We start from the raw sequence: 26,461 nt of genomic DNA, 5'->3' as shown, positions 1-26,461 counted from the left end.
AAATTGGCAACCCTCTTAGTTCTCTGAGCAGAGGTGTGTTGTGCTGACACTAACTGCAGTTTCTGGGGTCAAGAGACCCCACATAGAGTGCATTGCAGTAATCAAGACCTGAAGTCATCATTGCCTGAACTATGGTTGCCAAGCTCTCCTGGTCCACAAATGGTCATAGCTACCAGTATACCTGAAGGAGCGTCTCCACCCCCATCGTTCTACCCGGACACTGAGGTCTAGCACCGAGGGCCTTCTGGCGGTTCCCTCGCTGCGAGAAGCCAAGTTACAGGGAACCAGGCAGAGGGCCTTCTCGGTAGTGGCGCCCTCCCTGTGGAACGCCCACCAGATGTCAAAGAGAACCACAACTACCAGACTTTTAGAAGACATCTGAAGGCAGCCCTGTTTAGGGAAGCTTTTAATGTTTGATGTATCACAGTATTTTAATATTCTTTTGGAAGCCGCCCAGAGTGGCTGGGGAAACCCAGCCAGATGGGTGGGGTATAAAGAATAAATTATTATTATTATTATTATTATTATTATTATTATTATTATTATTATTATTATTATTACTGTAGCCGACTGCACTGGCTACTGAGTAGTTTCCGGGCCCAATTCAAAGTGCTGTTTTTGACCCATAAAGCCTTAAATGGCTTAGGACCGCAATACCTCAAGGACTGCCTCTTTCCACATGAACCTACCCAGACCCTGATATCATCTTCTGAGGCCCTCCTTCGTGTGCCGCCTCCTTGAGAGGTCCGGAGGGCGGCAACATGAGAACGGGCCTTCTCTGCAGTGGCTCCCCGCCCGTGGAATGCCCAGGGAAGTTCGCTGGGGCCTTCATTATATACCTTTAGGCGCCAAGCAAAAAACGTTTCTTTTTAACCAGGCCTTTGGTTGACCTGATCAACATCCCATACCCTTTTAAAATGTGGCTCTTTTGGGGGGAGGGAGGTATTATTGGGTTATTGCTTTTATTTTAATTTTATATATTGTGATCTTTTTATGTGAACTGCCCTGAGACCTTCACGTATAGGGCAGTATATAGATTCAATCAATCAATCAATAATACCAGGCACAGCTAATAAAATGTGTTTCTAGCCACTGAGGCTAACTGGGCTTCCAACTGCATGCTGGTTCCTTCAGGTGGAGAGCAATCATATCATGGCAGGCAATCAATCAATTTCTTGTGGTCCTGAGTCATTTAAGGCTTGTAGCACTTTGAATTGGGTCTGGAAACTAATTGGCCGCCAGTGTACTTGAGCCAAGATTGGTGTAAAATGCTCAAGCTGTCATGCAACCCGGTGTGCAACCGGACCACCGAATTCTGCACCAGCTGAAGTTTCTGAACTGTCTTCAGAGGCAGCCCCATATATACTGTGTTGCAGTGATCTAACCTAGAGGTCAAAGTTAAAGGGACCCCTGACCATTAGGTCCAGTCGCGGATGACTCTGGGGTTGCGGCGCTCATCTCGCTTTATTGGCCGAGGGAGCCGGCGTACAGCTTCCGGGTCATGTGGCCAGCATGACTAAGCCGCTTCTGGCGAACCAGAGCAGCGCACGGAAACGCCGTTTACCTTCCTGCCAGAGCGGTACCTATTTATCTACTTGCACTCTGACGTGCTTTCGAACTGCTAGGTTGGCAGGAGCCGGGACCGAGCAATGGGAGCTCACCCCGTCGCGGGGATTCGCGACCTTCTGATCGGCAAGCCCTAGGCTCTGGGGTTTAACCCACAGTGCTACCCATAAACCTAGAGGTTACTAGAGCATAAACAATAGAAGTTAGGCTATCCCTGCCTCTTGGCAGACAGCTGCTTTTGTCAAGGAGGGAGGGGGCCTGGTGATAAACACTTTCTCCCCCTGGCTCCTGCTCACCACCTCCTCCCTCTGCTGCTGCTTATCATCTGTGTTATGTTTTACATATTTTTATGTACACCGTTCAGGTATTCTCTGAATGTAGAACAGTTTATGAGTACTGAAACAAGTAAAATAAATTAACTAAAAAGAAACACCATTTCAGAATTAGCTGCAAAAGTCATAGATCTAACCCAGACAAAAAGCTTACAAAGTTTACTGCCACAGGGTGTGGTAAGGGCACTATCTTAGAAAGCTTTGCAGAGGATTCAGCAAATGCATGGAACGACGACAGGTCTGCCCGTGCAGATTAATCATGTTAGTGAGATGTAACCTCTGTGTTAAGAGGCACTCTGCCAGGGAACTCCAGTTGCCGCCACGACCTGATTGTGAGTGTCCCTAGTTGGTGCAGCAAACACGATGCTCATCTAGACCAATCTTTGGACTGATTCAGCAAGTCTGCTGTAACTTTCATTAGTTTTTAAGGATGCATATGCCCATTAGCATCTGCACCATTTGGTCTCATTGCAGATTTGAGAATATATGTGTGCCAGGAGTTGCTTTGCAGAGTTCAAATGAGAAAACTACTAGGGTGGGACAATCTTGAAACTAAGAAACTACAGAGAGAGAGAGAGGCAGGGTGATATCTCCAGACACTGCAGATATCTGCTGACAGGGTGATGTCTGCCTTGAGAGCTTTTTCCAAAGCCTGCTGGACTACTTTGCCTATATTCCGTTGGTTTGCAACTGTGATACAGCAGTAGGGCAGGGAACCAATGGGTCTGGCCATGAGAGCCAATATGATTCCATCCTGCCTTTGGAACCTGAGGTCACAATGACCGCTTATGACTCACCTCCAGCCCCTGAGCACGACTTTGCCTTAGCTACAAAGAGATCCAGGAGGCTGAGTCTCAGATATGACCCTGTACATTCACATACATGCCCATGTATGACCCTTTTCTGCTGAGAGGAGAGGTTACGTGCTGCTACCATGGATGTCCCAAGGGTCTTCTCATGTGACTCTTACAATGATGAAATACCTGAGGTGTCCAAGTTGCCAACATTTTCAATACCAAGGAGGCCAAGTCGATGTCGGTCCAAGCAGAAGCCATTGGAGCATTGTAAGTGAGAAAGTGGGCATCAGAGCACACAAGGGCTGTGAAAGGAACCATGCAGAGATTTTGCAGTGAGGCTCTTAGGCATGGATAACCTCGGATACCCAGGTCATAATCATTGAGCTGCAGAAATGGTGGCCAAATCCTTGTAATGGAAGGATCCCGATACATCTTGAACCCTTTCTACAATCTGGCTTAAATGTTGTCATACAGTGCTGTAGGTTCCAAAATTGTCACCAAAGGGAAAGAAGTACATGTAGTCACTTACTTGAGGTCTGAGACAAATGCATGTTCAGCTTTGATTGTGATCTTGTGAATGTTGCTCTTCTCTGAGTGTCCCCACCCCCATCATTCAGCCCGGACGTGGAGGTCCAGCGCCAAGGGCCTTCTGGTGGTTCCCTCACTGCAAGAAGTGAGGTTACAGGGAACCAGGCAGAGGGCCTTCTCGGTGGTGGCACCCGCCCTGTGGAACGCCCTATTGTCAGATGTCAAGGAAATAAACAACAATCCAACTTTTAGAAGACATCTGAAGGCAGCCCTGTTTAGGGAAGTTTTTAATGTTTGAAGTTTGGTTCTGTTTTTAATGTTCTGTTGAAAGCCACCCAGAGTGGCTGGGGAAACCCAGCTAGATGGGCGGGGTAGAAAATAATAATAATAATAATAATAATAATAATAATAATAATAATAATAATAAAATGTCCAAATCTTTTTCCAGCTGCGTCCTACACAGACAGCTCTGACGATGAGACCTCCCCCCGGGACAAGCAGCAGAAGAACACCAAAGGCAGCAGTGACTTCTGCGTGAAAAATATCAAGCAGGCTGAGTTTGGGCGCCGGGAAATAGAAATTGCCGAGCAAGGTAAGAGAGATCTGCCGTTCTAGGTAACTTCATTAGATCAAGAGATCTTGGTCTTGCTGCCGTTTGGGTAGACACCTTTTCTGGCACAACTATGTGGCAGTAGGACCTGACTCTTCCAATCTGCCCTGGGGAGCCCCTGGTGCACCACACATGAAATGTAAGGCATAGAGTTGAATTCAGCTCTCCCCAGAATCCCCACCCACCCCCAAATTGCTCCTGTTCCATATAGATCATCGAATGTAGATTAAATCAGAGGAATGACAAATTGCTATTGTCTCAAAAAACAGCACAGGTATTTGACTTCAATATCATTTCAACAGAACTTTGTAAATCAGAATTAGCAAATATAGTCCTAACATCGGGGAGGACCAATGAACTGGAAGGCTTAGCCATTCCCAGCAAATGTCCCTGCCTTCTTCAGCCTGTTTTATTCCAGCCAGATCCAGAGACTGTAAATAATCCACCAGGTGTGGAGGAAGGAAGGAGGCGTGAGCAAGGGGAGGATACATACACAGAGGGCGTTGTGTTGTATTAGCAAATGAATGTCATGAAATTTGGCAGTGCAATGTGTTGTTTGCCCTTAAATCTTGACTCCATAAGTAAGGCTGTTTCAGATGCTCTTGATCATTTGGAGTTCATAGCTCTTGCTTCCATGAGCAGGTGGTACCCTCGGGCCACTAAGCAAATCCCATAGTATCACTTCCGTTCACTGTAGATGTGGAAGGCCTCTTATCTGAACACTCTCTCATCCAACCTAATAACCACACCATTGTTTCTTTCTGAGATGAAACAAAACTGAAGAAAGCTTTCATTGGTTCGCCATCATTTTAAGTTCCATCTCTTCAAACAGCTGAGCTGTTTGGTGATGGAAGATCCATTTAGGGTTACAAAACAGCCAAACCCAGTCACCTTTTAAGTTTTAATTCCAAGGTTCTCAGCACAGTGCAAGCAAAACAAAGCTGTGGTTCTACAGATCCAAGTGAATCCTATTGTTGCTTGACAGTCTCTTTTCCCACATTGAGGTGGAAGTTAGCATGGCTGCATTCTGAGAATGAGCTTAGCATTGGAAGAAGTTGCCTGGGGAGATGGTGAAATCTCCTTTGCTGGAGAACCATTTCTTGGGGAAGCTTTTAGGCCATGCCTGCCCTGCTTCAGGGCAGGGTGTTGAACCAGGAAAATTTATTGGGCTTCTTCCAGACCTGGGATTCCACTGTCTAATTATCTGTGTAACGTGGGAAGCGGGCACGTCCTTGAACGTTCACACCAATTCTGGGACTTGTCCTTGCAGATTATTCCCCACCCCACCCCTGGGTTACAGAACAGAACTTTGCAGTGCTTTGTTTTAAAGCGATAATCTTTCTGATGCTGAAGGCGATATGGGGAAATGTTTGCTGTCACCTGCCTGACATTTACTTGGCTTTTGGGTTTTGAGCATCTGTGCCCATTTTCGTGTGTGTCATTTCTTTTCCTCTTCCTTCCTAGAAATGCCTGCGCTCATGGCCTTGAGGAAACGAGCTCAGGGAGAGAAGCCGTTGGCTGGAGCCAAGATCGTGGGCTGCACACACATCACAGCCCAGACTGCTGTAAGCTCTTCCGTCCAACCCGTGCTTGGCATCCAGCACATGTGACAAGCCTAGTATGACACCTTGGCTCAAATATCTGATATCCCACATGGTGGCATGGAGGGAAGAATAGGCAGCTCAAATGCCATGATTTCTCCAGGAAGTTTCTGGATGCTTCTGAAACCCAGACTTCAGAGGCTATGTTTCACTTTTGGAAATTCACACTGTTCTGTTCAGGAAACTGGCACCTCTTACTTGGTTGATTTTATCCCCTGCCTCTCAGTTTCCGAGGGGGCCTTACATTTCTCTGGTAGCTGAGCTTTCAGACCTTTTTCCTCACCCCAGGCCAACATTGGCACATGGTACCTTTTGGCAGCTACTTGATACCCAGTGCCCAGCCCCATTGGTGCCTGCTCTGTGCATCCCGTGCCATGCAGATGAGCCCGTGTGAAATGCTGTTTTAATTTCCCATGGTGCCCCAGGGGACTGACAGTACATGTGGGAAGTTGAAATGGCCACCTGTTGCTGCTGCTTCCAGGTAAACCTACAGGTGGAGTTTGCTGAAACCTGAAGCCAGCCTTGTGCATGGGCTCACACGTTCTCCCCCCCCCCATGTTAAAAAGTCCATACTTGAAGGAATGTGGAGGTTAGCTTGTTATAATAATATAATATTAAGAATTTGTTATTTATATCCTGCCCATCTGGCTGGGTTTCTCCAGCCACTCTGGGCGGCTTCCAACAAAACACTAAAATACAATAACCTATTAATCATTAAAAGCTTCCCAAAACAGGGCTGCCTTCAGATGTCTTCTAAATGTCAGGTAGTTGTTTATCTCTTTGACTTCTGGTGGGAGGGCGTTCCAAAGGGCGGGTGCCACTACCGAGAAGACCCTCTACCTGGTTCCCTGTAACTTGGCTTCTTGCAGCGAGGGAACCACCAGAAGACCCTCAGAGCTGGACCTCAGTGTCTGGGCTGAATGATGGGGGTGGAGACGCTCCTTCAGGTATACTGGGCCGAGGCCGTTTAGGGCTTTAAAGGTCAGCACCAACACTTTGAATTGTGCTCGGAAACGTGCTGGGAGCCAGTGTAGGTCTTTCAACACTGGTGTTATGTGGTCTTGGCGGCTGCTCCCAGTCACCAGTCTAGCTGTCACATTCTGGATTAGTTGTAGTTTCCGAGTCACCTTCAAAGGTAGCCCCACGTAGAGCGCATTGCAGTAGTCCAAGCGGGAGATAACCAGAGCATGCACCACTCTGGCGAGACAGTCTGCGGGCAGGTGAGGTCTCATCCTATGTATCAGATGGAGCTGATAAACAGCTGCCCTGGACACAGAATTGACCTGTGCCTCCATGGACAGCTGTGAGTCCAGAATGATTCCCAGGCTGCGCACCTGGTCCTTCAGGGGCACAGTTACCCCATTCAGGACCAGGGAGTCCCCCACACCTGCCAGCCCCTGTCCCCCCAAAACAGTACTTCTGTCTTGTCAGGATTCAACCTCAATCTGTTAGCCTCCATCCATCCTCCAACTGCCTCCAGATTGTTAGGGAGCATTTGGGATGAAGAATGCTGCTGAGAGTTCAACTCTTCCTCCCCAGCCCCCCAATTATCCTCTGGGCTGGTAATTGTCTTGAGTCGTGGCTCGTTGCCCTAGCTGCTTCAGCCAAGTTATCCAACCCCTGGTTGTTAAGGTTGTTTCTTCGACTTGCTCTCTGCCATTCTCCCCTGATGATTTCACCGCCTGCTCTTCCAGCCAGCATTTTGGACGTGAGATGGGGCATGAAGGGCTTATGGGGCTATTGCTTCAGCACCCGGCAAGTTCTGTAGTCACAGGAAAAATCATTGGGCATCTTCTGTGTATGTGAAATGAGAAGAGGCATTAGACTTTTTCTTTTTTCTTTTATAGAAATTGTTATTAGTTTTTTAACATACCATTTTCAACAGTGATTAAACATACTTTTGCATCTTATTCAGTTTTTTTGACTTCCATCAGTCCTTTCTGAAAATTTTCCAGTCTAATCTCTTAGTATGCATTTCTTATTTTCCCTATTACATTTCAAACTCATAACCAATATCTCTATCTTTTTCTACTTTGTAACCCTTCGTATATTTCTCCTTACAAAACCTCTTGTAGTCCTACTAGCGTAATTTGTTGATTACAGTTGCTCTTCAAATAATTCATATGAAGTATATGAGTGGTTAGACTTTTTCGACAGAAAAGTAAGGAGCTGAAGCAAAACATGGGGTCAGGATTCTAAACTTTTTGGAGAGAATCGCATTACTGGCTAGAAGTGATCAGAGCATGGCTTTCTATGTGTTGTCTTTTGTACTTTCAGGTTGAGGAAGTAAAAACTGTGCTAATGATACTTAAAATATATCCAGGGGTGTGCATGTAGTTTGCTGCTTTTAAAAGGGAACTTAATAGGTGCAAATTCTCTGTGTTACTGAATATTACTGGATGTGGCATTTGCTGTTTGTGTGAAGATTTGTGCAGGCATGGCAAATCCCAGGCCCGCTCACCGCCGATCTTGCTCATTACAGGTTCTCATGGAAACCCTTGGTGCCTTGGGTGCTCAGTGCCGGTGGGCTGCCTGCAACATCTACTCCACCCTCAATGAAGTAGCTGCTGCCCTGGCTGAGAGTGGTAGGTATTTGGCTGCTTCAGAGCTGAGATCTCTAAAAAAATATTAAAGGTATGGCTGGAAGTGATTTCGGGGGTGGGGGATTTCGAGAAGCACTGCCGATTTCTGGTAAAAACATACAAAAGATTAAAACAAGAGCCATTGGTGCTAAGGGTGGCATTCCACTAAGTTTTACTCAGAGTAGACTCATTGAAATAATAATAATAATAATAATAATAATAATAATAATAATAATAATAATAATTTTTTAATTTATATTCCACCCTCCCCAGCCGAAGCTGGGCTCAGGGCGGCTAACAACAATAAAATAATGCAACATTCTAAAATCGTTTCATTAAAAAATTACTCCAAATCAAATTGATGGCAACCATTGGGCTAGCCACTGTGAAGTTCTGTAAAGATTGCCAAAGGAGGGAGTCAGGCTGTGCCCTGACCAAAGGCCTGGTGGAACAGCTCTGTCTTGCAGACCCTGCGGAAAGATGTCAAGTCCCGCAGGGCCCTAGTCTCTTGTGACAGAGCATTCCACCAGATCGGAGCCACAGCCGAAAAAGCCCTGGCTCTGGTTGAGGCCAGCCTAACCTCTCTGTGGCACGGGACCTCCAAGATGTTTTTGTTTGAAGACCGTAAGGTCCTCTGTGGGACATACCAGGAGAGGCGGTCCCGTAGGTACGAGGGTCCTAGGCCGTATAGGGCTTTAAAGGTTAAAACCAGCACCTTAAACCTGATCCTGTATTCCACCGGGAGCCAGTGCAGCTGGTATAGCACCGGGTGAATGTGATCTCGCAGCGAGGACCCCGTAAGGAGTCTCACCGCAGCATTCTGCACCCGCTGGACACAACTAGGGTAGGTCTCTTAATTTCACTTGGTCTCCCCTGAGTAACATTTAGTGGACTACTGCTCTAAGGTGATCTTTCTTCATGTGTAGCTTCCCATGCTATGAGCTGCCTGCTGCCATCTGAAGTGCGTACCCTCCTTATCTCTTGTGCAGGATTCTCCGTTTTTGCCTGGAAGGGAGAATCTGAGGATGACTTCTGGTGGTGCATTGATCGCTGCGTCAATGTTGAAGGGTGGCAGCCAAATATGGTGAGTCCTAGAACCGCCGGCAGTGTTCATGAAATCCGGTTCTGGTCCCTAGAACAATTAACAACAAAGGGAGCTCCATTGTGCCAAGCTTGTATTATCAGCCTTTGACTCTTGGGCCATCTCTTTGGGGACTTCCCTGGCTTTTTTTCTGGCCCACGTAAGACCCACGTCTGGACAGTTGGCCTTGGTGAAGATTTGACATTTTTTATTTGAGTTTCTACTGAGGCTGCATTTTAATGTTGTCTTTTAATCTTGTTTTTAAGTTATATTTTAATCAGTTGTTTTTATACCTGGTGTTAGCCGCCCTGAGCCTGGTCTTGGCTGGGGAGGGTGGGGTATAAATAAATAAATAAATTATTATTATTATTATTACTACTACTATTACTATTTACTGTTTTCATGCACTGCTGAAAACTCAGGGCAGAGATGGTTGGAGTGTCACATTTGTGCTGGTGCATGAGCCAGGCATGTTTCAACTCCCTCAGGATCGGCGAAAGTTTATTTCTCTGTTTTCTGTTGATGCTGGAAGGTTTAATGGTCCTTCTCTCACCTTCCGAGCTTGCCTTCATTTTATAGGTAAAGGTAAAGGGACCCCTCACCATTAGCTCCAGTCATGGCCGACTCTGGGGTTGCGGCGCTCATCTCGCTTTTTTTGCCGAGGGAGCCGGCGTACAGCTTCCGGGTCATGTGGCCAGCATTCTGGCAAACCAGAGCAGCGCACGGAAATGCCGTTTACCTTCCCGCCAGAGCGGTACCTATTTATCTACTTGCACTTTGACGTGCTTTCAAAGTGCTACGTTGGCAGGAGCAGGGACCGAGCAACGGGAGCTCACCCCGTCACGGGGATTCAAACCGCCGACCTTCTGATCGGAAAGTCCTAGGCTCTGTGGTTTAACCCACAGCGCCACCCGCGTCCCATCTTCATTCTATAGGCAAACAATAAATAAGGGTAGTTGCTTTGGGCTGCCTGTGCGTGTCCCCACACTGTTTGCAGAACTGGTGAAAGCATCACAGTTTGTGGCTGGTTTCCGTTCTTGTGTTTCACTCCAAACTGTGACGGAGGAACGTGTGTGTTTTGAACCAGAAGATGGCAGCACCGCAGAGCTTACCTTGCCTGCCTTTGCGAGGGATGGCAGATAGCTGTAGTGCTGGGAGGTTGCAACTTGACGCCAGATGCATGAAGTGTGTCTGGGCGGACCAGTGCCCCAAACATGGTGGGTGATTCTGCAAACCTTTTGCTGCTCCTAAAGAAGCTTTGAATCTCCGTCTGGGTGCTGAGCACTGGGCTGGCCGCTGAGCCAGAGAGCAGGCGTTACCTGTGAAGGGAAGGTGCAGGGATGACACGAAAAGGATGTTGATCTGGAAAATATGCCAGGTTGTGTAGCTATAATTGGTGCAAAGGGAACCAAGGGTGTATTTTCCCCAAAGGGGCAGTCTTCAAGGAGAAAAGCCCCAATTCGAGGAACTTCAGTCATAGTTGCAAGGCAGATGTAAGAATTAAGATACATTAAGAAAAAGTTTAGTTATGATAAAAGTGTGTATTGGCAATAAGTTATATGAAATTGAAATATGGAATAGACAGGAGGTTGGGCCTTTAGTGTTAAGACCAATTTATGGCTTACTGCTTGTTAATAAAATTCTGTGTCTATTGTTATCCCTGTTTGTAATTTGGTACAGTGGTGCCTCGCAAGACGAAAAGAATCCGTTCCGCGAGTCTCTTCGTCTAGCGGTTTTTTCGTCTTGCGAAGCAACCCTATTAGCGGATTAGCGCTATTAGCGCTATTAGCGGTTTAGCGGCTATTAGCAGCTATTAAAGGCTTAAGGGATTAGCGGATTAGCTGCTAAAAGGCTATTAGCAGCTTAGCGCCTTAGAAAAAGGGGGTGGGGAGCGGAAAAAAACCCCCAGGGATCGCAAGACATTTTCGTCTTGCGAAGCAAGCCCATAGAGAAATTCGTCCTGCGAAGCACCTCTGAAAACGGAAAACCCTTTCGTCTAGTGGGTTTTCTTTCTGCGAGGCATTCGTCTTGCGGGGCACCACTGTATTTGTGTTTTCTCTTTTTTCTTTTCTTGCTGTATCAATAAAAAATAAAAATAAAAAAGAGAAAAGCCCCAGTTCAGAATTACTCTTCTGCACCACTGCTCTCTAGACATAAGTGTTCTTGGGCAGGGGGATTCCTCTGGGTAGAAGAGTTGGGGTTCTCCCAGTCCCAGTGCTGCTGGGTGAGAACCAGTTGTTATTGGGGTAACTGTGATTCTGGGGGAGAGTTAGGCTGGTGGGTGGAGGGGAGGAATAGAGGAATAGTGTCATAATACTATTGTCTCCTGCTTGCTTGCTTGCTTGCTTGCTTGCTTGCTTTTGGGGTTGCTGAATATTTTGTTCTTAACGCCTTCCCCTTTGTTGGGTTATTTCAGAATGTGTGTGCATTTCTAGGCTGTTCTGGTGCGACAGTAAAAGTCCTGTGGCATTGTTTTAACTTGCAGGTTCAAGATGATTTGATGGTTTGGAGTAAATTTATTGAACATTTAAAGGACAGTTGTAAAAACTTAAAAACACTAGCAGGGCTGAAATAACTCCTACAATGTACAGAAGAGGTGAAAAGATAAAATACGCGAGTGGATTTAATAAAGGATGCCATCTGAAAGGAGGGAGGGAAGTCACAAGCTCGGCAGAGCAAAAAGGTGTATATGTTGTTTAAAGTATGATAAGAAAGAATATGCAAAGAAAATAATAAAGATTTATGAGAAGGGGGGAAAAGACAATTTGATGGTTTTATCTGGTTAGGCACCTGGCGATTTGGTTTGTGAACTGCTCTGCGTTTTTCCAACTTCAGAGTGGTATGTAAGTGAACCAAACCAATAAATATCGGAAGGCTCAGTTGGAATTGCAGAGAAAGAGGCAGCCAGAATGGGGCCCAGTTGGTGCTTTGTGTAGGCAAAAGGGCACCCCGTTCTTCTCCACAGGAACCAGGCATGTTTTGGCTGCAGTCCTTGTTCTTTCTCTTCATAAGGGTGCGAGGGAAGCTTGCCAGTTTTTGCAGTTCTGGCCTATTTGTGCGCATAAAGGAGGAGGGAGAGAAAAAAAAGATTATGCAAGCTTCTTAATTAAGTGAAGATTAACAAGCACAACCCCTGATTGGGAAGGAGGAATGAGCATTGTATTGCAAAAGTCTCCCCAGGCCACTAAGCGGATGATTTGGAAGGGGGGGGGGGGTGTGCTTTGAGCAAAGGACTGGGAACCAGCGGCTGCTGCTGCTCTCCCTTGCCTGGGTTTCAACATCGTGATATATCACCAACTAAACACACACTGATATATCACGATGTCTGAAATAAGGATGGAGCTATGTAGAGGCATTGGCTGGCTTCACAGTTTTCCGGACATCGTGATTTTTGCCAGTGCCTGTTCTTGTGGTTTGCTGCCCCATGCATGAGGCAGGAGAAAGCTGAGCCAGCAGTGTTAACAGGGGCTGTAGAATCAAGAGAAACATTGGCTGGCTTCATGGTTTTTCACACACACACACACACACACACACACACACAGCATGTTTCATGATATATTGCCGGGTCAAAAATTCTGAAACTGATATCACAATGTTGTTGTTGTTGTTGTTTAGTCGTTTAGTCGTGTCCGCCTCTTCGTGACCCCATGGACCAGAGCACGCCAGGCACTTCTGTCTTCCACTGCCTCCCGCAGTTTGGTCAAACTCATGCTGGTAGCTTCAAGAACATTGTCCCACCATCTCGTCCTCTGTCGTCCCCTTCTCCTTGTGCCCTCCATCTTTCCCAACATCAGGGTCTTTTCCAGGGAGTCTTCTCTTCTCATGAAGTGGCCAAAGTATTGGAGCCTCAGCTTCAGGATCTGTCCTTCCAGTGAGCACTCAGGGCTGATTTCCATCAGAATGGAGGGGTTTGATCTTCTTGCAGTCCATGGGACTCTCAAGAGTCTCCTCCAGCACCAGAATTCAAAAGCATCCATTCTTCGGCAATCAGCCTTCTTTATGGTCCAGCTCTCACTTCCATACATCACTAATGGGAAAACCACAGCTTTTACTATACAGACCTTTGTTGGCAAGGTGATGTTTCTACTCCCCCCCCCCAATAAGGACTTCAAATTGGTTTTGGGTGATATATTGCTAAATCACCCAGCCACCTGTGATTCCCAGCTCAGTGCCTTGATAGTAGAGAACATAGCCTTCATGGTTAGTAACCATTGATAGCCTCTGGCTTCATTCTGTGACCAGCAGTTCCAAGGTACTTGTCATTTGAGGTACCTAGAATTTCTGTCTCTTTTGACATAATCTGGATGTCAACATGTCAAAATAATTTTTATTGAACTTTTCAGGTTTTACATTTCCACATTAACATCTTTCATTATACCCATCCATTCAACGACTTCCCTCCTTCCCCTTCCAAGGTGCTTTAAATTTACCCATAATTCCTGCATATTCTTGTATATCCATCTAAATCAGTCCCTCTCCCCATTTTGCACCCTTTTAAATATGCTTTACTGTTGAATTTACCTTAATACTGCCAGCATTGTCAATGTGTACAATTATTTTCCATACTCAGCAAAAAATTCCCCATTCTTCTTTAAATACCTGTTCTTCTTGCTCTATTATTCCACTTCTTAGACCTGCTAACTCTGCATTTTCTATCATCTTAAGCTGCAATCCTCCTAAATAGGGACCTCATTAAACCTCCATTTTCTGGCTAACAAAATCCGAGCCACTGTCGTTGCATACATAAATAAGTTGTTCTGACACCTGGGGACCTGCTTCTGAACTATCCTAACAGGAATGCCTCTTGTTTTTTGGGGGGGGGTGTGTGTGTTGTTTTAAACATTTTTTTCATCTCATTATATCTCATTTCCCAATATTCTTTTAACTTTTTTTGCATGCATGCCCGCCACATATGAAAAAAGTTCCTTCTGTTTCCTTACATTTCCAGCACAGATTAGATTCAAATTTATACATTTTAGCTATTCTACTCAGTGTTAAATACCATCCATGAATCATTTTCATATAATTCTCCTTCAAAGTGTAGCATGCAGCAAATTTCAAATCTTTTCTTCCACAGTTTCTCCCAGAGGTCAAATTCTATTTTATGCCCTTTGTCTGTTGCCCAGCGAGTCATTGATGCTTTTACCAGTTCATCTTTTGTTTCCCACTCCAATAATAGCTTATAGAATAGTTCTTCATTATTCACTAATAAATCTCTTTCATGATCCATAAATCACTTTATGATCCAGAAGTCAATTTTTCTTTTATAGTTTAAACCAGGCATGTCCAAAGTCTGTTTCGGGGGCGTAATCCTGCCCACAGGTCGGTTTAATTTGGCCCCTGTGGCAGTTTATTTCCTGGGGGAAATCCTAAAAAAACCTCAACAATTTAAATCATAAAAAAAGCTTAACAACTTCAATCCTAAAAAAAGGTCACCAACTTTGTTTGGCCCTTTGGTCGGCCCTCATGGCCCTTCACTTCATCAAATCTGGCCCTCTTTGAAAAAAGTTTGGACACCACTGGTTTAAGCATACCATACAATTGGTGGCACTGTAACAGATCTGTTACTTGGCTCCTTATTTCTTCCTTGAGAAGTCCAGTACGTCTCTATAAGTCACCCACTGTCTCTCCATATTGATTATCTTGATTGTAATAGCTTCCATTGGCAGCAGCCCTAGGAGTATTTCCCTTTCCATCAGGTTCTTACATTTCTCCCAGACTCTATACAAATTCTTCCTGATCACATGATTCAAAAAGCTCTTCTACATTTTAGCTTTCCCATACCAAAGACATGCATGCCAGCCGAATCCTGCTGGCAAATCACTGTCGGACTCTCAGATGTGCAGAGCAATGTCACCTTCGATAATATGCCTTTCCTTATTCTCTCCAAAGAATATCTACATCCACCAGTGGGGAAAACCTTTTACCCACCACATGTGCAGAATGCCTACTGCTGGGTCTGTAGCGAAGGAATGTGGTAGTAATAACACGTTTGGTGTTGCAGATCTTAGACGATGGTGGGGATCTCACACACTGGATCTACAAGAAGTACCCCAACATGTTTAAGAAGATCAAGGGGATCGTAGAGGAGAGTGTCACTGGGGTCCACAGGTAACAACTCTCGCGTGTTTTGGGTGGGTGGGAACTGCATCCTATTTCACCGGTGCCCCTGTTTGGAGAGAAACAGCTTCCTTAATTTTATTACTCTTCGGTCTGTCCTCCAAAGGATTTCAGAGCAGCACCTTGACATGCCAGTAACCCATGGCAATACAGTGGTACCTCGGGTTAAGTACCGTATTTTTCGTCCTATAGGGCACACCGGCCCATAGGATGCACCTCGTTTTTTTGGGGGGGGGGGAAATGAATAAAAAAAATTTATTTCCCCCCCCCAGCTGCGGCTGCCTCCCCAAGCCTCGCACGCAAGGCTTACCGACACTAGCCCTCCTCCAGAGGGCTCCCCGTGCTTCGGGCGGCAGGCTGCCGCCCCAAGCCTCGCGCGCTCGGCGGGGCCTCCAGTCGGGCGCGCAAGGCTTGCGGACACTCGCCCGAAGCACGGGGAGTCCTCCGGAGGGCTCCCCGTGCTTCGGGCGGCAGGCTGCTGCCCGCAAGCCTTGTGAGCCCGTGGGAACTCCTGCAGGGCTTGCAAGGCTTGCGGATAGCTTCCGGAAGCCTGGAGAGCAAGAGGGGTCGGTGCGCACCGATGCCTCTCGCTCTCCAGGCTTCAGCGAAAGCCTGCATTCGCCCCATAGGACGCACACACATTTCCTCTTCATTTTTGGAGGGGAAAAAGTGCGTCCTATGGGGCGAAAAATACGGTACTTAATTCGTTTCTTAACCTGAAACTATTCTTAAGCTGAAGCACCACTTTAGCTATTGAGGCAGGCTGCTGCCGCCGTGCCACCGGAGCACAATTTCTGTTCTCATCCTGAAGTAAAGTTCTTAACCCGAGGTACTACTTCCAGGTTAGTGGAGTCTGTAACCTGAAGTGTATGTAACCCAAGGTACCACTGTAATAGCTTGTGGTCACCTTGTACGTTTCATAACTGAAAGAGAATTTGGACCCGACTTCCCCATCTTCAAAAACCCAACAGTTTGAATCACACATACACTGCCTCCAAAACAAAACTCAGAAAGTGTTGCGAGGGCAGATGCATTAAAAAGTAACTTTTACTTATCAGACTTTCCACATCAAGGGGAAATCTGGATTAAGTGTAAAAAACGGATGGGTTGGCATTTTAATGATAGCATCATGTGGACCTTGCAAAAAACCCTTGCAGGCATGAGCAGCGCTGATTTCACAATAAACCCTTAACTAGGTTCACCCGGTGCTGGTCAGTCAATTGTGTAGGTCAACAGAAGGCAGGAGAGCATCCAGGGAAATTGGAGGAAACCTTGGCTTTTATCCTTTCATTCTTTTCCCTCCCCTCTCACCCTAGATTGTATCAGCTATCAAAGGCAGGCAAGCTGTGCGTCCCAGCTATGAATGTCAATGACTCTGTCACCAAGCAGAAGTTTGACAACCTCTATTGCTGCCGGGAATCCATTTTAGATGGGTACGTATCTTTCTGTTTAAATGAACATGGAGAGGAGAATGAGGTCTTTTCACAAGGGTCTGCAGAGAAGCAGCTGCAAAGGTGTAACTATGCCCAACCGTCCAAAATAGCTGCCGCAGAACTCACACAGGCAATTAAGAAAATATATTTCTGCAGTAGTTAATCTCTGGTTTTCAATTTGTACATGACTTTTATTGTGGATCTGTATGGTTGCTGTGATACTGTTTATGAACAGCAGTATACAAATATAAATAGATAAAACATCTCACTTTTATGGCAGGAAAAAAGCCAGGGTGGTAAGTCCCATTCTCCTATGCTGAAGCTTTCCAGTGAATGTGATTTCCATGTTTCCAAACCGCATAGTCTTGCCAGGAGACGGGTGCAGTTTGGGTTTGTTTATTCCAGATATAGTGCGTTGTTTTGTTTTTTTTAAAAAAAGGCCTCTCTCGATGTTCGGTACAAATCCCGTCACAAGAACGCTTCACTGTGGGAGAATGGCAAAGGAACAGACACCACGTGGCGGAGCTTTCCTCCCCTAAATGTCACAGAGCCACCAAACTCCTCAGTAGCTTCAGGAATAAGCTGGCCGCTAGCGCCTAAACCCAGAAGTCTAAGAGGGAATTAAGAGCAGGATGTTGCTGACGTGGTAATAGCAGTTCTCGTTCCGTAGCCTGGTGGGTTGAAGCTTTTATTACAAGACAACTCGACCCGGCATGTTCTTTTCCATCTCTTACGTTGCTATGTTCATCCAAGTTGATAACTGCAAGAAGAAAAGTGTGGGGGGATGTTATCCCTTTCTCCCTTACCCCCCGCCCACTGCCCTGCCATGAAACAAAGGCATCTAGCTTGCTGTCCTGTTCTCTTCCTCTTGCTAAAGGAACACTATAGGCAATTCATCCCATGAGCTACATTTAGCATTGTTTCCCCAAACCCATATTTTCATTTCCCATTAGATGTCCGTGGCAAGGAAGCTCTTGCATGATCAGATGTACATACAAAAGGGAGGTGGGATTTAGAGCGTCTTTTGGGCTCTCCTGCAATCCTGCTCGACATGGGCTTAGAGGCCTGCGGAGTCGATGCCCATAGGCCCTGTGACTGGCTGTGAATTCTATCGGCCTTCTTTAGGCCTGTCTCTCTGCTTCAGGGCTGCTTTGCATTGAGGCATGGCCGTCTCAATGTTTGAGGTGGATTTGCAGCCAGCTGCCGTTTCTCAGTGCATACCCCAGTGTGTTTGAACACATCTCTCCCTGCTGGTAACATTGATGTTCACTGCGAGACATGGGTGGGCCTGACTCTCACTGAGGATGGTCGCCTTTGCCAAAGATTTTACTGTTTCAGAGTGCCAGGTGGGGGAACACATGATTGAACATAACAGCTCCCTGCACATGGAAAATCAGCATGTGAGGGAGAAGGGTTCTGATCTGGCTTTCTCCCTGCGCTGGCTTTCCCTGTGTGGTGAATCGGGTTTTTCTGGCATTCAGTCATGTGATAGGCACAGCTTGACCTCCCTCGGTGAGAACAAGGCTATAGTGGCCATGCTGCGGAAAGTTGCTGGTAAAGCCCCGACCCCCGCTTCGTGCATTGGCTTCTCCATTTATTGAAATGCAGGCAAATTGCTACTTCCTAATTCTACTAATATGCTTTCATGCAAATTTGATTCCAGTAGAGGAAATTATCATCGGCTCGCTCTTGTTTCTGCTACTCGGCAGAATCGTATGGAAGCAGTTGAAATATTTAAATCAGCGAGGCAGCTAGCTTGGGCCTTGTAAAATGGGCCACGAGAAACAGGAGCAGAACTGCACTCCAATCCCTCGAGACTGCCGTCTATATTCAGTGGAAAATTGAAGTTCCACATTCCCTACACCGCTAACCTATTTTACTTATCTGCTAAAAATAGACTACAATGTAGGGCACAGTTGCAGAGATGCCAAGTAGGGAAGGAGATATGCTAAGAGGGAGAGTTTCCATGTGCAGAACTGCATGGCTTCCTTCACCTGGAAACCACCGCTTTGTGCTTCCCAACAGAGCCCCCGGCAAAAGCTGGGATATCACAAGGGCCAATGGTTCTCAGCATCTAAGGGTATCCGTTTGGAGGCTTGAAAGGGACACGCAGAAGCAAAGAATTATAAACTAAAGAAAAAGCAGCTTTAAAAGAATAGGAAGGAATTAAAATCTTCCTAAAGGCAGTTGGTTGCTGTTGATGTGCTTAGATACGCAGGGTCTGCAGTTACATTGAGCCCCCACATTTAGCTGCTTCGCAAGAGACCACCTGGCTTTTATTGTTTTGCTTGTTGTTACCTTGTCACTGATAGACTCTCCCCCACCCCGCTCCCTGTCATTCATTGATAATTTCTAATCTTTCACCTGTTGCTGGCTTCCTTTTCAAACCACAGGATCGCTTTGCAGATTCCCAGATACCTGTGAAATAGGCTTTGTGTGTAAGAATTTTCAGGAATCCCCATGTGCAGATAATGTACAGTGGTTATGCTTCCAGGGCTCCCAAAGGATGTGGTGCAGCCTCTTTGCGTGTGTACAAAGTGTCTTCGCACTTGATTGCAGTAGCCTACACATGTGGTCCCTACGTTGCAAGTCCCCTTAGCAAGAGTGGTACTGCTCTGTAATTTGTAAAGCTCCTAGTTCATTTCACTGATGTTGCGTCACTGTTGAGCAATACACACAAGGGCCATTATTCACAAATCCAAAACCGCTGTGCCCTTGAGCCCGAAATCCCGCACATAACAGAATTTCTCAAGATTAACTTTGCAACCCTCTCCTTTTTCCTCAGCCTTAAAAGGACAACCGATATGATGTTTGGAGGAAAGCAAGTCGTAGTCTGTGGCTACGGAGAGGTAAGACTCGGATGTTTCCCCCTTGGAGCAAGCTGTGCTTGTGCTCTAGGTGAAGCTTGTGGGTGGCATCATAGCTCCTTCTCCAGTTCTAGGGATCATTTCTCTAAGACTTCCCTCTGGATATCTAAGGGCATTTCCTGTTGGACCCCTGGAAACTTGCAGCACACAACAGTTTTAGCCCAATGTCAAGAGAAGCCTTGCACTCTGCATTATTTTTACACTCCATCTGGGTCGGGTGTCAGGTTATCTTGTGGGTTCTCCCTGCAGGCTTCCTGTGGCTTTTTGCATGACTCTGTGTGATACAGAAAGCTGTCATGGAAGTTGCTTTCTTCCCTCAGTCATTTTTTAATCTCTTTCAAGATGAATGAAGGGCCTTCCTGGAGAGAGAGTCTCCATGCTGACAGGCATTCTGAGTGGCTGAACCCAGAACTGTGGGGCTCCCTTCCACTGGAGATGCACTGGAGTCCTTGTACTTCCCAGAAGCACTTTTTAAACCCCCATGGTGTTGTTTTATATGCCACTTGGTGCCAAAATAGGCTTCTAAACAGTTTGCAATAATAGAAACCAATTAAGGTAAAGGTAAAGGGACCCCTGACCATTAGGTCCAGTCGTGGCCGACTCTGGGGTTGCGGCGCTCATCTCACTTTATTGGCCGAGGGAGCCAGTGTACAGCTTCCAGGTCATGTGGCCAGCATGACTAAGCCGCTCCTGGCGAACCAGAGCAGCGCACGGAAATGCCATTTACCTTCCTGCAGAGCGGCACCTATTTATCTACTTGCACTTTGACATGCTTTCGAACTGCTAGGTTGGCAGCAGCAGGGACCGAGCAACGGGAGCTCACCCGTCATGGGAATTCAAACCGCTGACCTTCTGACCGGCAAGTCCTAGGCTCTGTGGTTTAACCCACAGCGCCACCCGCGTCCCTAGAAACCAATTACACAAGCATTAAAATATAAACATCCACAGTTAAAGCATGCAATAAAACAACCCCATTACAACAACATAGTAATGGGGGACACAGGTTGAGAGATCAAGGGACGGCTTGCATAAACAGGTGCATCTCCAAAAGTCGGCGGAATGCCAATACAGATGAAGCCTTTCATATTTCGGGAAGTGCATCCCATAGCATTAGTGCCACCCCTGCTTTTCTTCTTTATTTGAGTTGTTAAGGACTTAACATATGGGATGTTGGTGTCAGGGCGCAGAACTGGCCTGTGTGCATTTTGAGGCACCTGCAGAGCAAGCACCAGGTTGGCTTAGTGGTGGCCTCTGAGAGCACAAGGTGGCTGCAGGTCTCCATCTTGCATTGCAGAGACAAGGGTCCTCTGGTCAGCCAAACGCCTTTGCATTCTCTGCGGGGTGGATGGGAAGTGAGATAACACAGGAGACTGAAACGCTAACACTGATCGGCTGTTACTGGACAGAACTGATTACGGGAGAGCAATGGCACACTCACTGAACTGGCACGTCTGCACGGGAACCTTCTGTAATCCTAGGAGGAAAAAGAAGATTTCACATGTCCATGTTTTTGTTTTGCACCACCTACATGTAATTCACAGCATCGGCTTGTCCATTGACTTCAGGTTCATGGAATAAGCAGCTCCCAAGGGCTGCATCCCTTTCCTGCAGCCCCCATGCAAAAATTCCCTTTGAAAGCCACTCTTGCTACTCTGCAGGGTTGTGGAACCATTGTTCCTCTTGGGAAGTCCAGGGTTCTGTGTGAGATAAAATACCCCAATTTGAATAGTTCTTACCTATCCTACAGGAAAACATCTTGCTTGGGTTCTTGTACAGTCATACCTCATGTTATGGATGCTTCAGGTTACGTCTTTTTAGGTTGTGCCCCGCAGTGACCCAGAAGTACCGGAAAGGGTTACTTCCGGTTTTGTCGCATGCGCAGAAATGCTAAATCGCGCTTCGTGCATGAACACAAGCACCAAATCGCACCACACACATGTGCAGATACGGTGCTTCAGGTTGCGCTCTTTTCAGGTTGCGAACGGGCCTCCGGAATGGATCCCGTTTGCAACCAGAGGTACCACTGTATATAACTGGACATGCTTTTATTGTACCTAGACACTCCTGGGCTTTCCTCTCTTTTGGGCAGAAGCATTTCTCCGCCGTTGCATGCAGATGCCCAATTGGGCCTAGGGTCTAGTTACCGTGTGTTTAAGCTCCCCACCCACATATGCTTGGTGCCGTTGGGTTAATTGCGCTGAAAGTACATCTTCCAACCCTCCTCCCTTGGGCTTCTTCCGCCACAGGACCCAGAAATGTAGAGCGGCATTGTTGTTTTTCCCCAGCTCTTGCAGCGTTGAGTCCTCTGTGCCTCTTTCCTGACGTTCTGCTCTCCCGCTGCAGGTGGGCAAGGGCTGCTGTGCTGCACTGAAGGCCATGGGCTCCATTGTGTACGTGACAGAGATCGACCCCATTTGTGCCCTGCAAGCCTGGTAAGAGCTGAAGCTGCGGAGGAATGGAGGCACGGTCTTCAGTCAGCCTGTGGTGTGGGCTTGGCACAGGATTTGATCCCTTGCTTTACTGAATCCCACTGGCCCTTCCTATTGCCATCCATTCATCAGTGGCCAACTTTGGAAGGGTGGGGCAGCGGGGAGGAGGTAAGAGAGCCACGTGGATCAGAGCGAAGCTGCTAGGAGACACCCAAAGTTTCCAGTTTTTGAAGGAGTTTGTAACGCTAAAGCAGTGGTGGTGAACCTTTTAGAGACCAAGTGCCCAAACTGCAAACCAAAACCCACTTACCGTATTTTTCACTCTATAAGACGCACTTTTCCCCCTTCAAAAATTAAGGGGAAATGTGTGTGCGTCTTATGGCGCGAATGCAGGCTCCTTGGCTTCAGCGATAGCAACGTGAAGCCTCCGAAGCGCAGAGGGAGAGCTCCCCCAGCGCTCTGGAGGCTTTGCGTTGCTTTTGCTGAAGCCCCCGGAGCGCAGCGAGAACTCCCGCTGTGCTCTGGAGGCTTCAGGCAGCTATCTGCAAGCCTTTGGAACGCAGCGGGAGTTCTTGCTGTGCTCCGAAGGCTTGCGGATAGCCGCCTGAAGCCTGGAGAGCGAGAGGGGTCGGTGCACACCGATCCCTCTTGCTCTCCAGACTTCGCTTCGCTGGAGAGGCGCTGCGCAGTTTTCCCTCTCTGCGCAGCGCCCCTTCAGCGAAGCGGCAGGAGAAATGGAAGGGGCTCCGTTTCTCCTACCACTTCGCTGAAGGGGCGCTGAGCAGAGAGGGGGAGAATCCCCCCCCCCTGTTCTCTCCCTCCTATGGTCCGGTGCATCCTATAGAGCAAAAAATACGGTATTTATCGCAAAGTGCTGAGAGTTGAGCTTTTTTTGGGGGGGGGGAGCTGCTGTCCAAAGTTTTGGGGTAGCAAAAGTTGCTTTGCTTTTTTGGGGGGAATGCCCCAAAGCTGCTGAGCTTTTTGGGGGGAGGGGAGAGAACAGAAATAAATGACCAATAATACCTTCACTGGAAATAACACGCAGCACCGACTTCATCACCCGCATTTGGAATAAAAGGACACGTTCTACTCATGTAAAAACACGCTGATTTCCGGACCGTCCGTGGGCCGGATTGAGAAGGCGATTGGGCCACATCCGGCCCCCGGGCCTTAGGTTCCCTACCCCTTCTCTAAAGGGAATTGCCACTCTCTCCCCACCACCCCTATCCTGGGTGGGGCTGGGGTGCTCAACATCAACGCAGGACATCTTCTAAATATTTTCCGGAGTGAGCGCAAATGGAACCAAACAGGGCAGCAGTTACAACTGACACGAAGAACCAACCAGAGCCCTTGTTAAAATCCAGAGAGAAATGCCGTTAAGTTTGTTAAGAAAATCGCCTGCTGCATTTGACAGCTGTCAGAGTGCGGAGGGTTTTGTTTTTTGTGTTGTTGTTTTTGGCAAGGTCGCCTTGTTAACTTGGTTTATCCTCCTAGCCACAGGGATTGGGAATCTCAGACCCCACACCGGTTGGATTGCCAGCTTCCAGACCCCTAGTTATGTGGCCCCTGTGGCACTGATCAGGCCACACACCCCCGCAGGCCACACCTCCCGCAGGCCCTGCTCCACATCCTCCTTAAGCGCTTTTGCCTGGCTGGAACGTGCCCTTGGCACTGTAACCGTGTCTCTTCCTTGCCTGGATGGAAAATGGAGAGGTGTGGGGCTGTTATAGAAGTCCCTAACTGCATGCAGCCAGCTGCATACCAAGGGGCACACCAGTTGCTCCGCCCACTTTGGCCTCGTGCCCCACTTCCTCTTGCAAAGCCCCGCCCACTGCTGGAATGTGGCTGCCCACAAGGGGATGCTGCATTTGGGCTGGAAAGGGCTCCCTAACCTCATTCTGGCATCACTCACACCCTGCGTTGGTACCCATGTAGAACTGCCATTTTGTTAGTCGATTTCACCCATCCGACCAAGTTGGCTTCTGCTTCCGAAAGCTCACACAATGGGAGTTTGGTTTCCAAAGTGTAACTGCTGTTCTGGAATAGGTTTTCTTCAGCAGAGCAGGAGCTTCACAGTGATGACGACGATGACAACAACAACAACAACAACATATTGTTGTTATTAGTATTAGTATTGGTATTACCCCGCCCATCTGGCTGGGCCTCCCCAGCCACTCTGGGCAGCTTCCAACAAAGATTAGAAATACAATAAAACATCTGTCATGAAAAACTACCCTAAACAGGGCTGCCTTCAGATGACGTCTTCTAAACGTCAAATAGTTGTTTCATCTCTCTGACATCTGATGGGAGGGCGTTCCACAGGCCGGTTTTCAGGTGGGGGTGTTTTCTGCTGGGCTTCGGTTTTAGGGGTCTCTCTCTGCTTATTTCTCACAGCATGGACGGCTTCCGTCTTGTGAAACTCAACGAAGTGATTCGGCAAGTCGACATTGTTATCACTTGCACAGGTACGCTTGCGTTGCGGTGGGGTTTCGTTGTGGAAATGGTAGCGCGACCCCCTTCAACAGTCTTCCTAATGGAACGGTAGAAGGAAATCCATAGCCGGCCGTGTCCCGGAAGGATGGGCTGGGCCCAGCGCCTTCCATTTCAACCAGGGTTTGTGCAACAAGATGTTCCCAGTGTGTGCTAGTCGTTCTTAGAAAGCCAGGGTGGGGTTTAGAGTAAGCACTCCATTCTGTAAATCAGGGTGGATTTAATTTAAATCAAATCGATTTAAATCACGATTTATATCACTATTCAGTTAGACTTGATTTAAATCATTTTTTTTACAGAAAGACTCATTCTTGCTGGTATAATCTTAATATTTACAACCAGATGAAGGTTTCCTTTTTGGAATAATAAATTTTCAGAGCAGTTTTTACAGTTATATCAAAAATAACTGATTTGGTTCTACTATTAGAAATACATAGACAGATAATTATGAAATTATTGTGAGGTTTAATAAGTTAACTGTTTATGTTTGGACAACTTTTCTGTTAATAACAATTTAAACAATTTATTTAACTAAAGCAAAAACATTATAGCATATGTATCCATGTTTGTTAACTGATGTTATTAAACCTTTTTTTAAAAAAAAAAAACTTAGACTGAGTTTTAGCCCACATGAAAAACTTAAAACAAATCCTTATTTCCTGATGAATGGCCTTTGGACTGTAATGTAACTTAAATAGAAAACTATCTTTAGAAAGATTTTTCCTCCAAAAGGATTTTATTTTTAAAATCCAATTTAAATCAGAAAAATCCATTTTTTTTTTAATCACTGATTTTTATCCACTCTGCTGTAAATCTTGTTTCCTTGTGTGTTTTTGTAGGTAACAAAAACGTAGTGACCAGAGAACACCTTGACAGAATGAAGAACAGTTGCATCGTTTGTAACATGGGGCATTCCAACACTGAAATTGACGTGGTAAGAGCTGGATTTTCTCTCCCCCCCCCCCGCCCGTCTCTAGTAAAGGGCTTTAGGGATGGTCTTCCCTGCTCTACCTGCAAGGCAGTGCATTATGGGAAATGAAGGAGGGTTCTGCGTCTTTGCTAGCAGAGCTGGATCCAAATTCAGGGGAGTGCTAGAGCAGCTTTTCTATAGGCAATAGAAGAAGAAGAAGATGAAGATGAAGAAGAAGAAGAAGAAGAAGAAGAAGAAGAGTTTGGATTTGATATCCCGCTTTATCACTGCCCGAAGGAGTCTCAAAGCGGCTAACATTCTCCTTTCCCTTCCTCCCCCACAAAAAACACTCTGTGAGGTGAGTGGGGCTGAGAGACTTCAGAGAAGCGTGACTGGCCCAAGGTCACCCAGCAGCTGCATGTGGAGGAGCGGGGAAGCGAACCCGGTTCACCAGATTACGAGTCCACCGCTCTTAACCACTACACCACCCTGGCTCTCTGAAGCCTGAAAGATTGCCATCCTGCCAGTATATACTTCTAGATGCCTATGTTCTGCTCCAAAGAAACACTTGTGTGTGGGTTATCCTCCTGAGGGCGTGTCATCTTCTGAACTAGAAAAACACATAATGCTTAATAATGAACAGAACTTTATGCTTGGTTTTATTACATTTTCATTCTGTCCAAGGAGCTCAGAGTACCAGATTTCCCCCCTTCCTCTTGGCAACCCTGTGAAGTAGGTTAGGCTTAGAGAGAGAGGCTGCACAGCAGTCACCTAGGGAGTTTCATGGCTGTGTGGGGACTTGTACCCTGGGCCTGGGCAGACATTATTAGTTAGCCTTCCCCAAGCTGGTGCCCTCTCTAAAATCCCCACCACCCCTGACAATTGGCCGTGATGGCTGGGGCTGGTAGGAGCTGGACTCCAGAAGCCTCTGGAGGGCGCAAAGTTTGTGGAGGCTGCTGTGACTGCGCTACTCGTCTGCTGTAATAAAAAGTAAAATCAGCCTTTAAACCAGCAAAGTGGGTCGTTCAGAATGCTCTTTGTGAAAGCACCCTTGAGAGGACGCTTGTCCGTGCTTCTTCCAGGCTCTCATTGAGTTCCTTTTCGACCCTTCGTCT

At 46.8% G+C, this 26,461-nt stretch overlaps 1 protein-coding gene and 2 long non-coding RNA genes across 6 annotated transcripts in view; 1 reads left to right on the top strand and 2 right to left on the bottom strand.

The window, feature by feature from the left end:
* Positions 1-26,461, bottom strand: part of LOC310659301 — a 327,135-nt gene that overhangs the window by 121,946 nt on the left and 178,728 nt on the right. The gene's annotated exons all lie outside the window — the stretch shown is intronic.
* Positions 1-26,461, bottom strand: part of LOC310659292 — a 269,655-nt gene that overhangs the window by 77,592 nt on the left and 165,602 nt on the right. The gene's annotated exons all lie outside the window — the stretch shown is intronic.
* AHCYL2 (adenosylhomocysteinase like 2) overlaps positions 1-26,461 on the top strand; it is a 104,780-nt gene that overhangs the window by 67,206 nt on the left and 11,113 nt on the right. For 3 of the 4 annotated variants that reach the window (XM_083402081.1, XM_083402084.1, XM_083402082.1), the window contains exons 3-12: positions 3,672-3,815; positions 5,298-5,398; positions 7,917-8,019; positions 9,006-9,100; positions 15,102-15,208; positions 16,534-16,650; positions 19,436-19,499; positions 21,861-21,949; positions 24,341-24,411; positions 25,276-25,370. In XM_083402081.1, the coding sequence (XP_083258207.1) occupies positions 3,672-3,815; positions 5,298-5,398; positions 7,917-8,019; positions 9,006-9,100; positions 15,102-15,208; positions 16,534-16,650; positions 19,436-19,499; positions 21,861-21,949; positions 24,341-24,411; positions 25,276-25,370 (986 nt within the window). Of the gene's footprint in view, positions 1-2,689; positions 2,963-3,671; positions 3,816-5,297; positions 5,399-7,916; positions 8,020-9,005; positions 9,101-15,101; positions 15,209-16,533; positions 16,651-19,435; positions 19,500-21,860; positions 21,950-24,340; positions 24,412-25,275; positions 25,371-26,461 lie in introns of those variants that run through there. The other variant, XM_083402083.1, reaches the window with a different exon arrangement.

This window comes from Podarcis tiliguerta (genome assembly GCF_965153285.1).
Source record: "Podarcis tiliguerta genome assembly, chromosome: 10".
Lineage (NCBI taxonomy): Eukaryota > Metazoa > Chordata > Lepidosauria > Squamata > Lacertidae > Podarcis > Podarcis tiliguerta.
Note: the sequence above shows the minus strand (reverse complement) of the source record. Positions and strands in the feature narration are given on the sequence as shown.